This window comes from Anastrepha obliqua, chromosome 2, assembly GCF_027943255.1.
Source record: "Anastrepha obliqua isolate idAnaObli1 chromosome 2, idAnaObli1_1.0, whole genome shotgun sequence".
NCBI lineage: Eukaryota > Metazoa > Arthropoda > Insecta > Diptera > Tephritidae > Anastrepha > Anastrepha obliqua.
Window position 1 is genome coordinate 16,286,098 of NC_072893.1, and position 14,610 is coordinate 16,300,707.

At 40.6% G+C, this 14,610-nt stretch overlaps 1 protein-coding gene across 1 annotated transcript; it reads left to right on the plus strand.

Annotated features, from left to right (window-relative positions):
• Nucleotides 1-2,116: 2,116 nt before the first annotated feature.
• On the plus strand, nt 2,117-14,388 carry LOC129239473 (dynein axonemal intermediate chain 4). The gene is made up of 5 exons (XM_054874980.1): nt 2,117-2,259; nt 2,330-2,677; nt 6,606-8,005; nt 13,652-13,864; nt 14,124-14,388. The coding sequence occupies exons 1-5, from the start codon at nt 2,245-2,247 to the stop codon at nt 14,335-14,337; spliced, it is 2,190 nt and encodes a 729-aa protein (XP_054730955.1). The 5' UTR covers nt 2,117-2,244; the 3' UTR covers nt 14,338-14,388.
• Nucleotides 14,389-14,610: the final 222 nt, after the last annotated feature.

Here is a 14,610-nt window from a genome sequence, read left to right on the forward strand (position 1 = left end):
TAACAACAATTTTTTTATCTCTACCTCTGAGATTTCATTATTTGGTTGTAAGAAGGGTTTTCGGAAGAACTAAGTCTTGCTCTAGCCAGACCTGGATATTCACATAAATAGGGGAAGAGACTTTCTTTCATCCCTTCCGCTTCACAGCTTCTGCCGATGGGATTGGAAGGTAGGTTAAGTCTGGCTGCTGGATCCCCTACTTTCCAGTGACCTTTAAAGGTTGTGTGAGTTATTTAGCCAAGAGCATTTTTACAGATAATTCGTCCTCTGGGTGTTGTACTACGGCTATATTTTTCTTGTAGTACTACACGTATTTATTTGCCTCCACCTTCTTTCGGCTAAAGCATAGTCGTGCCAAGCAATGGAATTTTTTATTGTGTTAAAATGGATAGCAACCGACACCGCCTCTGTTATGTCTAGTGCCGAACTTCTTCTTGCTAGCTCATCTGCCCTCTCATTGCCCTCTATGTTCCTATGACCGGGAACCCATATCAGAGTAATTTGAAGTCAATGACCAAGCAGCTCTAGTTCCTTTCTGCACAGTAAAACTAACTTGGATGAAAGAGAATTGGAATGTAAGGCCTTAATAGCTGCTTGACTGTCGAAAAACATATCTACTCTTGCACCAATTTCTTTTTAGTATTTTAAAGATTTGTACGCTTCCCTGATTGCTAATAGTTCGGCCTGGAATACGCTGGTCAGGAAGTTGAATTGATTTGGATATGTTGAGCGGCTCCACACAGAGGCCAGCCCCAACACCACAGTTCATCTTAGAACTATCAGTGTAGATTTCTATGTCCTCATGTCAGTTGGCTCATGACGTCATGAAAGACGATGGCGAAGAGAAGGGAAGACAGGGACCGCCTTGCCTTGCGCCTACGTTGGTAGTGAATGGGTTGCTGATACCGCCTTTGTGAAGCACTGCCAGTTCGTAGTTCTCGTAAAGGGCTCTAATAAGGCGGATTATCCTGGCGGAAAATCCCTTTCTACTCAGTCCCAGCCATATTGCGTCTCGTTTGATAGTGTCGAACGCCTTCTTAAAGCCTACGAACAGCATGTAGAGCAGGGAGCGCCACTCAACTGATTGTTCTACTATAATCCGAAGTGGTTTGGCTTGGTCAACACAGCTTCGGTGAGGGCGAAAACCAGTTTGCTCGTCTCTTAAGAAGCGTTCGATATTTTTGAGCCTGCTTTGTCTGATCGCGGCTACATGGTGTTAAGTAGGGTTATTCCTCACCAGTTGCCGCAGGCACGCAGGTCGCCTTTCTCCACAATGATGCCTTTTGTCCAGGGCGGAGGCAGCTTTTCATATCTCCAGACTGCGGTGATATGGTGATGAAGAATTTCCGCTGACATTTGCGGCTCGGCAGTCATTGGTTCAGGCTGTATGCCATCTTCGACTCTGTTGAGTCAGCAAAGCACCATCCAGATCTCTGATCGGCTGGTTGCTGTTACTCCGATGGTTGGTTAGGGGGCCAACTATGCAAGCAAGATCTTCAACGAACTTTCCTTATCGTTTCTGACCGATTTCTTTACTTGCTTCGCCACCTCTCTGTAGGCTTGCCGACTGGAGTCATCGCTGATAAGTTGCCTTTTAAGTTCATTTCTGCGTTTAATGATGCCCCAAGTAGTGTCAGAGAGCTATGGTTTGCTGTTGGTGATCTTTATTGTGCCAAGTTTTTCCTGAGCCATCTACCTAAGCGTGGAATTTGTAGCTTCCCAATCAGTATTGTTGTGGTTTGTGAGCAGCTTCTAGCGAAAGGCGTTAACTGTTTCTTCTTTGGTCGCGGGATCGCGCAGCGGCTGGACGTTGAGCCGCTCATGTCTGCGTGGTGTTTAGTTTTGCTTACTGCATTTCAGCTTCATCTTGCTTTTTAAAGCAAGTTAAATTATAAGATAAAAATTGCTTATTAGTATCCTTTTATATAACTCGATGAAATTGAGTAACGCTTCTAAAACCATTAAGCGGATAAAATTAGCATTCCAACATCCCAACATTGCGTAGAAAATTAATTTGCAGCACAGAGCAACCCTTTAATTTAACTGAACATTTTCTCAATTTTGAAACTCAGTAATAAAATTTTTTTGTATGTTTTGACACTTACGAACTCCCATTCGTACTTATTTATTGTATACAAACACGCATTTGTTGTACATATTTTATTAATCATAATTTTTCACAGACTTCTCTCATTAGCGATTGTGTCTTTTCATTAAATTTTTTCAACAACTGCGAACTTTGCAATGTCACGCCGAACTGTACGTAGCTAAAATGCAAAATTTGCATATAAAATTGAAATTGGGTTCATTTTGTGTTTGCGACTTTCAGCTTGCGGAAAAATACAAAAGCGCCCACATTTCGCGGGTCACTTACGTATCCACACTCAACCAGGACATCGATTATGCAATAGAGCAGCGCAAAATGTTGATGCTATATGACAAAATTAATGGAAAAAGAGTGAATGTCACGCCCAAGCTCGTTGAAGAAGAAATATATGCATTGGACAAAGTCCGTTTGCTGCACAACTTCACAGTGAACGAGTTGAAGGAACTGACTTCTCAGCGTAGCGTCGATAGTATCTCGAACAGCCGAAAGAGTATGAGCCTTTTACGAGGAAAATCCAGCACACGTCTGGGTATGGGAGTTAAGGTGTCACTAGATGATATAGTTCAAGCGGTAAGTTGCTTACGGGGTTAGCGGTAGTCAGAGGCACGGAAAGATGATGATTTTCAATAGTTTTTTTTTCTCTGGTCAATTGCTTTATTTTACAAAAATAAAAATTCATCATATTTCGACTTGAATTAAGCAAAATTAAAAAACAAAAAATAATTGTAAAAGTTATCGCTGTTTGTATGGAGCCTGTTTCTCCAGAAGCCCCTTACGGTGATCATCACAAGTCCTTGGAAATGCATCTAAAATCTATCGAACAAGAGAAGTTAGTTTTATTAATAGATAATCTTGTGCCTGATTGAAGCCTTTTTTCACAATTATCAATGTGGTGGCCGCAGAAAATATTTTTCCAATTTTCGAACAATGAATTGTTGTGTTAATTGAAATTTTTGGAAAAAAAATCCTTCGATCAGGCACGAGTTTTTTATGTTTTTCAAAAAAAAGAGTAAATTTTATTGAAATCTACGAAGCGGTTTTTAAATTACAGTGGCCACCAGTTCAAAAAATATAGTTTTGTGAAAAACTCATTTGAAGTTTTGCGAACACTCCGGAGTGCCCGAGAGCCCTTTGTTAATTGCTGAATAGCTCAAAAAGTACTGGGTTGCCCATATTCGACGGACCCGATGGATTTCGATGACTCTTTGAGCCCATACCAATCGACGAGGCTGGTCCGCAATTTCTATTTTAAATTTTATCAATTACAATAATTTTTTTTTATTGATTGGCTGTTTGTGCACTGCGACCTGAAGCGATCTATTGTACAGCCATGTAGCCTACTCAAACAGTTTTAGGCTGTCAATAAACTAGGCTGTCCTAAAACTGCTGTAGGCTTAATTTCTAGCAGGAGGTTTCCCCTGTAATTTAGTCCGCGTCGTGCCACTGCTGGGCAGTCACATAGAACATATTCTGCTGTTTCTTGTGCCTCTTTGCAGAGTCTCAAAGAATCGTTTTTAACAGCACTTATCTTTTTCATGTGATAATTAAGTTTACAGTGTCCTGTTAGTGGTTCAGTATAAAGTTGTATGTCCTTTCTGCTTAGGTTAAGGATTGCTTCTGCTTTTATCCGTTCTGGATCTATGAGTCTTTTCGATCGCTGCATGCCCGATTGGGCTCTCCCGTAGTCAATTGGGCCTCGTCGTTAACCACGATTAATATGATTATTGGTTGTTTGGATTATTTTCAATTATTTTTGATGTTTTTTTGTACTAGCAAACCCGGCGATCTCCGTTTCGCCACCAGATGGCTTCGTTTTTTGTAACATTTCGTTTGGGGATTAAAAGATAAAGAAAACTTATTTTTTTGGTTTTATATTTGAAAAGGAAACATTTTATTTCATTTCACAACAGTAATGAATTCATTTCGATAACAAAAAAGTGTAATTTAGTTCAACTTCTCTAAGTAAAAAATGGAAGTGAATCCAAAGTAAATACTGAATCAAAGCGTTATACGTGTCCGCAAATTATCCGTTTCATTGAAATGCTATTTGGTAAACCACATTTTTTGTTCTTTGGTCTGACGTTGACACAAACAAAGCGGATGGTTTCCCAACTCGTGAACACGCAACGTACAGACTATGTGAAAAACAATGATTTTCTAAATTTATCCCGCAAACACTAAGCGACTGGCCTTGCGATTTGTTAATTGTCATTTTGAACGCAAGGCGAACCGGAAATTGCAACCGTTTTAAGTCAAGAATCGTTTCAAATCAAAATCAAGATCAGTCGAAATCATTGATATTTGAGGAATAGATACATTTTCACCTGCGTACATTCCATTAATAATGGTTGCCTCAATCAAATTCGGCATAGGTCTTTTCACCGTAAGTTGAGTACCGTTGCAAAATCGCGGTGGATTCAAATTACACAATATCTTAATAACTGAACCAACTTTGAGTTGTGAGTTATGTGGTGGAAATCCTGGTAACTCCTGAGAGTTCAAAAACTCCGTTGTATAATTTACTACATCATCAGGATTTGTTATGGAATCAACGAATTTGTATGTCACCAAATCGCCATCGATTTTTGATTGAATGCTGAAATTCAGTACATGTACATCATTATTTTCTGCGGCGAGAATTGCTCGTTGACTTAACCAAGCATAATTCTGATAATTCTCACTAATGTTTGGGAAAACATTTTCAATAAGAGCTAATTGAGAGTCTACAAATCGGCAAAAGTCGTTGGTAAGAGTAATTAATCCAGCTGTCGCATCAACTGGGACTTTTCCATTTCCAACAGCTTACAAGTGTTTGGAAAATTGTGCAGCACTTTGATCTTTTTGAAGTTGAACTCTCATATTAGTGGTTAGCGAAAATGCTTTTACGTTATTCCACAAAAGTGATGCCTTCAGGCAAGCATTCAATTCATCTGCAGGCGTTCCAACAATATCATCAAGCCGCCAAAGATGTTATTATTTCACCGAGGATCCTTCAGTGTGAAGTTAAGTGCTTCAAGTGATTTCTTATGTGCCATTGTGCACTCATTCCAAACACTGAGCTTGCACTGCATCGGGAAATATTCCATGTTGGAGTATCAATTCTGATTGAATTGAGTGGCAACTTAAGCGCAGAATGTGCAGTAACGACCGCCATCTAGAAGAGTCGCCGCCATTCCAGATGATGCCGACGCCAAAGCTATGTCACATCTTGATCGAATAGTGGCCAAAGTCAATGAAATGACAAATGTTTTCCCTGTTCTTCCTGGTGCGTCCAGGAAGAATAGACCACCAGTATTATTGGCCACCGCTTGCATTAATGTTTCGTATACTTGTTTTTGCTGTTCATTCAGCAACGGCACATTATTTCGAACGAATTCCGGCAATGTATCAACATTGTATTGCAGCTCTCGATTTAATCCTTGGTTGAATACAACGTGCATCGATCGATTTGGCGCAATCATTCCTACTTCAATCAGTAGTTTGTTTGCAATAGTCAAGCATTGATCCTCAATCAGAATCAACCTTTCATTGTAGATTTCTTCGGTTATTTGCATGTCGGGACTATTCGTTCGAATGCGCAAGCGATGCAAGATATCTTCACATATGTCGTATTTGTATTTGTTCCATAACTGCATTGGTTTTGGAGGGAAACATGTGGTGATGACTGATGAATTTAACCTCAAATGCACGATCCACATAATTTACACAGTTCAACTTATCACCTTAAAGACAAATGCCTGCTGTTGACGTTAAATAAAAATTTGCACCATACGCGTGATTGATTTGATGGCTTCCAATTGAACTGTTAGGAAACGAATAACTTTAACCTCAATTCCACGATTTCACAGTGAACACAATACCGGTTTTAAGTTAGCGTTTGAAAGATAAAAGATAAATGTCACATGAAATTAACTGAGCAGAGTACATGCTATAAATCTCACGGACCCGAGACCTTTCCCACGAATGCAAAACCGTGGAAATCGGTTCATGCGTTCTGGAGTTATAGCGTCAGGAAGGAAAACCCGACTTTTTTTTATACTTTATTTAGATGACTTATTCCCAAACTTTTCATTTTTCTGCTTTCCAACAATTTTCGGTTGAAGTTATTCTAGGATCTACTCCAATGTAGAGCAATCTTGACTATGGCTCTAAGAACTCATTTCTTACTGGAATACTACAGTGCCAGTACTTATTGGCGTAGTGAATTTCTTTTCAGTTATTTAATATTAACTTATAAAAATTTGTTTGTAAGCCAAACAAAGTTTCAACGTTTTTGCAAATATTTAAAATTAATCAAGAAATTAATTAATTAATTAAATGTAATCAGGTGATTAGATATGCTCGCCGCTGTACTTATAGACCCCACACCGAAATTTGAAAGTCACCTTTTTTTTAAATAAATGTTAATTTCTGTGAGTAGTCCATTTTTATTTATTAATTTTTTTATGCACTTATAAATATTTTTTAAATATTTCTCCATATTTTATTCACCCTCCAGATTGGTAGCAAATATGTGATTACCAAGGAATCGGGAGACAAGTCACGTGAAGATTTACTTCCAAAGCCAAGAGCGCGTAAATTACCATTTATTAAAGTGGTTTTGCGTAAAACTGCAGAGATCTTTTTGTTCGAACAAAACAGTTGCACTGTTGCGAAAGGCAGCGAGGAGGCTGAATTGGTAGAGCAAGACAACCGTGTCTACGAATATCTGACTGCGGGTAGAGGAAAAATTCGGCGGCGCTCCGAAGCCGAGACGCAGACGAAAGATATTTTCAAAATTACACGCACCGTTAATACAACCGTTAAGAAAAATACCGAAAGTGCAACTTATGTGTCCTTCTTTGAAATGTTCGACACCTACCAAAAGCTGCTCCAGCTAACATCGCCCACTCTGACTAAAGAGCCGTCACTTATGGCGATAAATTTTAATACGGGCAAATTTGGTAAGATCGTAGACAATCCGAAATTCTCTTATGCGGCCATGGTATTGGAACGCATATTGGCCAGCAATTACTATCAGGATGGACAGCGGCGCTATCGCAATATGGTAGTGCCGAGTAAAATGGATAAAGTGGCCCATTACAGGTATACGTTGAACCTTCTGTATCGTCTAATGGAGCCTACATTTGAAATAGGGAAAGGCGCTAAAAATCGTAAAGCGGTCTCGGCTATAAGTTTCTGTTATGGCAATGGTGATTTGGTAGCCGTCGGCTATGGTTTCTATTCGCATTCGGCCAAAGTAACTGTAAGCAGCGGCAATGTATGCATTTGGAGTATGAAGAATCCACATAATCCGGAACGCACTTACGCCTATCATGTGCCAGTAACGGCTGTGGAGTTTTCACCATTTCTACCATTCCTAATTGCTGTCGGTCTATATGATGGTTCTGTGAAAGTGCTTAACATCACGAAACCCCATGGACTGCCTTTGGCGATTTCGCAACGCAACGTTCTATTGAGCTCTGAACCGGTGACGGCGATTCAATGGTCTCGTGGACCGCATAATGAATCCACCGAAATCGATCCGTTTTTGGTATTGACACGCGATGGTAAAGTGGCAAAGTTTCGCATTATACCCAGCCCATATCTATTGGGTATGCGCCAGATGGAGTTGAATCGTATTGTCGGTAATCCTGAGGGTCTACAAAAGCAGTCAGTTAATATTACAATGCAAGGCAAATACGAATCGAATCGTCATCCGTGTGGGCTGAATCTTGTGCTGCATCCATTTGAGAGTGATTTGTATTTCATACTCACCGATGAAGGTTGCATCCAGAAGTGTTCGCTCAATCATACACATTCGTATCTTGAAGCGTTGAAGGTGCACGAGGGATCCGTTAACCACATGGACTTTTCACCTTGGTCACCAAAACTGTTTCTAACCTGCGGCAATGACTGGTAAGTGTTAAAGGGAGTTTGAAACTAGGGCGAAGTGAAGAGAAGTTTTTTTTTTATTTAATTCATATACGAGGCATTCGCTGAAAGAAAGTCACCCATAAATCAAATTCGTTGAATTTTTTGTGAATTATATCTGCAGAAAATTAAATCTTTGTATCATAGTTTTTGACCCATGGAACGCGTAGTTGCCAAATTATCCAAATTTTAATTTTCGTGCTACTTAATTTTCAAATGTCCATAGCTTTTGAACGCATTCGTCTTTTTCTTAATTGGCGAGATAACCGCTTACGCGATTTTGACCGAATTTAACACAGCGCGGCAGTCGCTTATTTCTCGTGCTAACCGGCCCCAGTTGGGCACATCAAGGAAAGCGCCGTCCTTCTCCACCTGATCTTTCCAACGTAGAGATCTTCCTCTTCCTCTGTTACTACCAGCTGGTAACCCATCGAATGTTCTTAGAGCCGGACGACATAACCCAGCCAGCGTAGCCGCTGCATCTTTATTCGCTGCGTTATGTCCTTACCGCCGTAAAACTCATACAATTCGTTGTTTCATCGCCAACGATACTCGTTGTCACCAACGTGCAAAGATTCAAAAATCGTACAAATACTCCAATGGACGCCTCAACGGATATTGTCATCGTCAATGCTTCTTAGGATAGGCATGATGAGAGCCTTATAGAGTGGTTTGTTTGGTTTGTCGAAAAAATCTTTTTTTTTCCTTTTTCACTCCTCTCGGGAGCATAGGGCCTCGAAAAGACTCATACATCGTACACGGTTCTGTGCTGTTGTTTTTTCATCGTCCCATGAGATGTCGGCATCTACTAGTTCGCGCAGCATTGATCTTCTTCAAGTGTTTTTGGTCGACCGCGCCCTTGGCTCCTTTGCGGGTTCCTGTCCAGTAGCATTCTTGTGATGGTGGTTTTCTCAATGTGTGACCTATCCATCGCCACTTTCTGCATTTGATGGCCTAAGAATGGGTTCCTCGTTCGTTAATCTCCACTGATGGTTACTGATGGTGTTTGGCCAGAATATTTTGCAGATGATGCGGAGGCATTTGTTGATGAACGATTATAGCCTCTGTGTGATGGTGTTAGAGACCAGCCATGGATGAGCCGAATATTCGTAGTTTAGTGCGCCTGGAGATTTGCGAACTCCCCATACCGTATGCATTCGCCCGAATGCCGTCCTTGCTTTGTTTAGCCTGCAGTTGACGAATTCCACCGGGCATCCGTCAACCAATACCTGCCTTGTGTTAATGTGGTTAATTCTCATAGTCTTGGTCTTGGTGATGCTGACCGCCAGCACGACAGTGCGTGCCAGCGCGACTAGTTTGTCTGCCTTCGCTTGCATGTGAGAGAGTTTATGAGAGAGGAGGCAGATGTCATCGGCAAAGTCCAGATCCTCAAGATGTCCGGTGAAACTCCATATAAAGCCTTTTTTGTGCAGGGTCAGTTGGCTCATGACATCATCAAGGACGATGGCGAAGAGAAAGGGCGACAGGGGACAACCTTGATTTACGCCTGCGTTGGCAGTGAATGGATGGCTGATATCGCCTTTGTGAAACACTGCCAGTTCGGAGTTCTCGTAGGGGCTTTGGTGAGGCGGATTCTCTTGGCAGGAACTCCCTTTCCACTCAGTGCCAGCCATATTGCGTCTCGTTTGATAGTATCGAACGCTTTCTTAAAGCCTACGAACAGCATGTAGAGCAGGAAGCGCCACTCAACTGATTGTTCTACTATAATCCGAAGTGGTTTGGCTTGGTCAACACAGCTTCGGTAAGGGCGAAAACCAGCTTGCTCGTCTCTTAAGAAACGTTCGATATCTTTGTATGATTACGGCTACCATTTTGTAGTTGGTGTTAAGTAGGGTTATTCCTCGCCAGTTGCCGCAGTCACGCAGAACGCCTTTCTTGGGCAGCTTTATTATGATGCCTTTTGTCCAGGGCGGAGGCAGCTTTTCATTGCTCTAGACGGCGGATGAAAAGTTGTGGGGATGAAATGTTTCCCCTAATATTTTCGGATCGGCTGTTATTAGTTCAGGCTGTGTGCTATCTTCGCCCGCCGCTTTGTTGAGCTTCAGCTTCTTAATTGCATCCTTAAGCTCCGCTAGGCTGGGGCAGGCTGCTGCTATTTTTTTGTTGGTTGTTATTGTGCTGCCCACTTCGAAGCTAGGTATACTGCTAAGAGCAATGTTGCTAGGGTCTTCAAAAAGTTCCTTTCGTCTGCGGATCTGGTCGAAAAAATTTATATCTCAATAATCATTCTACAAACTCTTATCAAAAACAATGGAATTGGGATGAATAGTTTATGGAATTTTTCTAATTTTTTTTGCAGATCTTTCAGCATAAGTTTCCATTTCATGCCTTTTTCTTCGGTTAATATCCTCCACGAAATTTATGACGCCATTTCATTTTTCTTCGTCTGTCATCATTTTCTCGATTATTTCGACAGGTGTAAATACAGCGATTGCTCGTTGCGGAGCTGATCTTTCTGTGTTCCACCTGTCGGATTTAAAGAAGGTGTGCTCCTCATCATCACACTCAGTATCTCAATAAATTCTGTTTGGTAGGTTCAACTTTCCCATACGTCACAAACACTTGCGAAAGGCCCCGTGTGCGGAAAAACTGTGGGAGATAACAGTTAGCTTCACTGTGCTTTCTTTGTACCCATTTTTTTACATCGAGTATTAGTCCGTTCAGAGTTACATCTTATTTGCTAAAGTGTGAGCGTTTGAATTCTAATGTCGGAGAAGCATCGTCCTGGAATTCATGAAATTTTTGCCTCCCATCTCCGTTTGCTCTCTAACTAGAAAATCTATAGGAGTGATCCCGGCGATAACAAAAACCGTGCAATGTTTTGTATGAAGAAGCCCCTCTGAGAGCGCAGGTGCGTTGCACATATTGTAGAGTTTTTCGCCGGCATTTAACCCATAGCGAATCTACCCATTTTTCGCATTCGTAAAAAAAAATCTAGTTCGTCGTTTCCGCTTGCTCTGAGTTGGACATCCCAGGTTTGGCATGAGCTTACTTAACATGTCACTTACTTTGGCAGCTCTTGTGGCAGCATGATTTGTGTGCGCCCAGTAAGTTAACCTTGCATTTTCTTCGCAATTGCCCAGCCTTAGCTAAAATCAGAGCAGATTGTCTAGGTAAATACTTTTTCAATTCTCTTACAGAACTGTCTGGTGTGGGGATTAGACCATAAGAGCCTCAAAATGGTTTCATGGAGATAAATAAGCTAGGTTCCCATGTCACACAGTAGTATCACAAGGGGCCTGTAAGGTCTAAGTGAGTTGGTCATACGGACCGACTACCACCATAACCTAACCTAACTAAGTTAGCCTTGTGTCTAGGTATTTGGCCACTCTTTTCGTCGATAAAGTGGCTCCGGGTACTTGCATATCTACTTCTAATGGGGCACATCTGTTTTGGTTAGAAGAACTAGCTCTGTTTTCTTTGTGGCCAGTTTTAATCCGTGGTGTTCTAGCCATGCCTGTGCTCGGGTCATCACCTGATTTACCTTCCTTTTGGCTTCGTCAGTGTTTCGAGCGATTATTCTAGCTGCAATTTCATCTGCGAATCCCACTAAATGCACATGCTCAGGCATCTTTATTCGAAGGATTCATCGCAGCTTATATTCCAAAGTTCAGGTCCGAGTATTCATGGGCCGCCCTGCTATTATTTTGTCTTGCATCCTCCTCGGGCTTCGTATCCTTTTACATTAGAGTATTAAGTAATGCAGATACCTAAAAAAATGTATAGTTCTTCAGCCATCTCTTAGTATATTTAGTTTAAGTTGGGTTCATCGAAGGATACTCGAAAAAGAGAGCGCCTGTGATTAAGAAAAAAAAGCGGTACGGTCGGAAGCAGCTGACAGAAGAATATTTTCTATACTGTTTCGAACTTTTGCATGCGTTTGAACCAATTGTCGAAGCATTTTTGCCACTCTGAATGAGGTACCTCCAAAACATTCATTCTGAATGCCGCAACCACTTCTTCAGGCGTCGAAAAACGTTCACCTCTCAGTTTGTTTTTTACGTACGGGAATAAAAAGAAGTCATTCGGTGCCAAGTCAGGACTATACGGCGAATGACCCATTAATTCGATGTTTTGGGTGCTCAAAAATGCAGTGGTTTGAGCCGATGTGTGAGAGCTCGCATTGTCCTGGTGAAGAGTGATCCGCATTTGGCGATTGGTTTTCCTAATTTCCTGGAAGACAACTGGCAAACAAATGGTTGCGTACCACTCAGAATTTTCTGTTGTGTGTCGTTTTAGTGGTACGGTTACGGCATGTCCTTGGAAGTGCTTCGTGCGCGAACAACTTTTGTTGGATTTGGCTCATCTTGAAACACCCATGATTCATCACCTGTCACGATGTCATAGACGTGTTTCGAAGCTCCGCGATCGTATTTTTTGAGCATTTCCTTCGACCAATCGACACGATCCTTTTTTTGAGCGATTGACAAATTGTGTGGGATCCAACGCGAACAAATTTTTTTGACAGTCAAATGTTTATGCAATATTGAATGTATGCTGGTCCCACTAATGCCTAAGATTGTCTCAATCTCACGATAGGCCACATGACGATCTTGCAATATCAGTTCGCGCACAGCATCAATGGTTTTCGGAACAACAACTGATTTTGGACGACCTTCACGAAATTCGTCTTGGAGTGAACTACGACAACGATTGAATTCACCATACCATCGATAAGCACTGGTCCTTGATATAGCTTCATCGACAAAAATCTCCTGGCCTCTTTTTTCATTGACTGATGAAAATTTGTAAAAATGAGTTATTGTAGAGTTTCCGAGGTTCACCCTTAACGGCCGAGAGCTTTTATAAATGATAAATAAATGAAATGAAAACTGAATTCTTTTCGTGTTCTCATAGCATAGCCTTTCGTTTTCTATCGCATAATATTATACTACCATAGCGGAGCCTTTCGTCAGTTAAGGGGGTCTTCTACCGTCACGGTTTGAAAAAATCGATTTTTTTTTTTTTTAGATTTTTTAAAAGCTACTAATGTTAAGAGTATGCTATAAAGAGGGTTTTATGAAAAACATGTTCCTTCATGAGCATTTCGGGGAGAATACATGCATGCGCGTGGCATTTTCGAGCGTTTCTTTATCTTTAAACGCCTTTTCCCGAAAGTTGACTTTTTTCAACTTTCTGGTCACACATCTACTATAAATATTTGTCGAATTCATTCCATCTTTTTTCCAGTTATTCAGTGAACATCTCGCTATGTTTTCCCAGACCACTTTTTTCAATTTTTGATTAGTTTAATTTTGCGGGCCTCTAAAGTGTAAAAAAAAGAGGAAATTTTCAAACTTTTTTTTTAAAATCACGCATTTTTTACAAATTTCAAAATATTTAAAATCGCCACTGGGAAAACATAGCCAACGCTACACTTTATGATAAAAAAAAAATTTTTTTTGATTTCAGATAAGTAAAATGGTCGATCGCGTGCCACAAAGTCGCCTAGGACATTTTTACAAGGGCAACCTCGAGGACGGTTCAAGGACACAGGGCCAAAGAATTCGATTTGAAAAATATATTTTTAAATAGTGCAAACTTTTTTTATTTAAAGTTCCCCTAAGTATAAATACAACTTTAAGCTCTACTTTCTAACTTCTTTTCCAGGACCATTCGCATTTGGTTGGAGGGCATATTTCAGCCTCTCATCACTCTGTGCAGCCGTTTTGCACCAGTCCATTGTGCTATGTGGAGCCGCACTCATTCGACGGTAATTATTGCAATCAATAGGGAAACTATAGATATCTGGGATTTGCGGCGAAATATTTTAATGCCAGTGTCGTCGCAGCACGTAGACAGATCGTTTCAAACGTTGGGCAAGTGAGTACAAAAACAAATATGTGTGAAGAATTTTTATTAAACTCTGATTGTAATGAGTTTCAAGATTACATGAAAATGCAGAAATATTTTCACCTACATAATAACACAAACATACGCGCTCTCTTACACTTACCTACAAAAGCATTCCAAACGTATACCCCATACTAAGTTTTTAAGTACTTTAAATAAATTACCTCAGTTATTTACTTTACCGCAGCTTTAACAAATCGCTACCTTTTTTGTAAACTGTCTCCCACAGATTGAGTTTGTGTGGCAGATCGCTTGCCGTTGGTAATGAACGTGGAAATTTATTGATGTTCAGCTTTGAAGATATGCCTTTCCAGCCGTATGCTCAGTACAAGGAGTTGGAGAAAGCGATCTACAAGGCAATTGAAACTTCACCGACTCTAATAAATGAGTTGAAAAATATTGGCTACTTTGGATATGGAAAGAAAAAGAATAAAAACTTTTGATTTTACATAGAATTTTTTGGATGCCTGTTGGGATCCTGATGCAATAATAAAAGGTTGTGTTAAGTTTGACAACTGATTTCGGGTGCAACTTAATCCATTGGTGCAATTTGAAATTAAGTGAAAAAAGGGCATAGGTTGAGCTCCTTTCTGAAAAGGTAGTAAGAAATTGGAAAAAAGTCAATGTAAGCCTAGAATAATTTTATGCTTTTTATGAATGGTAAATCTACCGAGACAGCTTTTCGTGAGGTAGTAGGTACTGTAGAGAAATCTCTG

Coding starts and splice junctions, on each gene's coding strand:
- LOC129239473 (XM_054874980.1), top strand. Junction 2,678..6,605: donor TAGATGATATAGTTCAAGCG/GTAAGTTGCTTA, acceptor TTCACCCTCCAG/ATTGGTAGCAAATATGTGAT. Junction 8,006..13,651: donor CTAACCTGCGGCAATGACTG/GTAAGTGTTAAA, acceptor CTTCTTTTCCAG/GACCATTCGCATTTGGTTGG.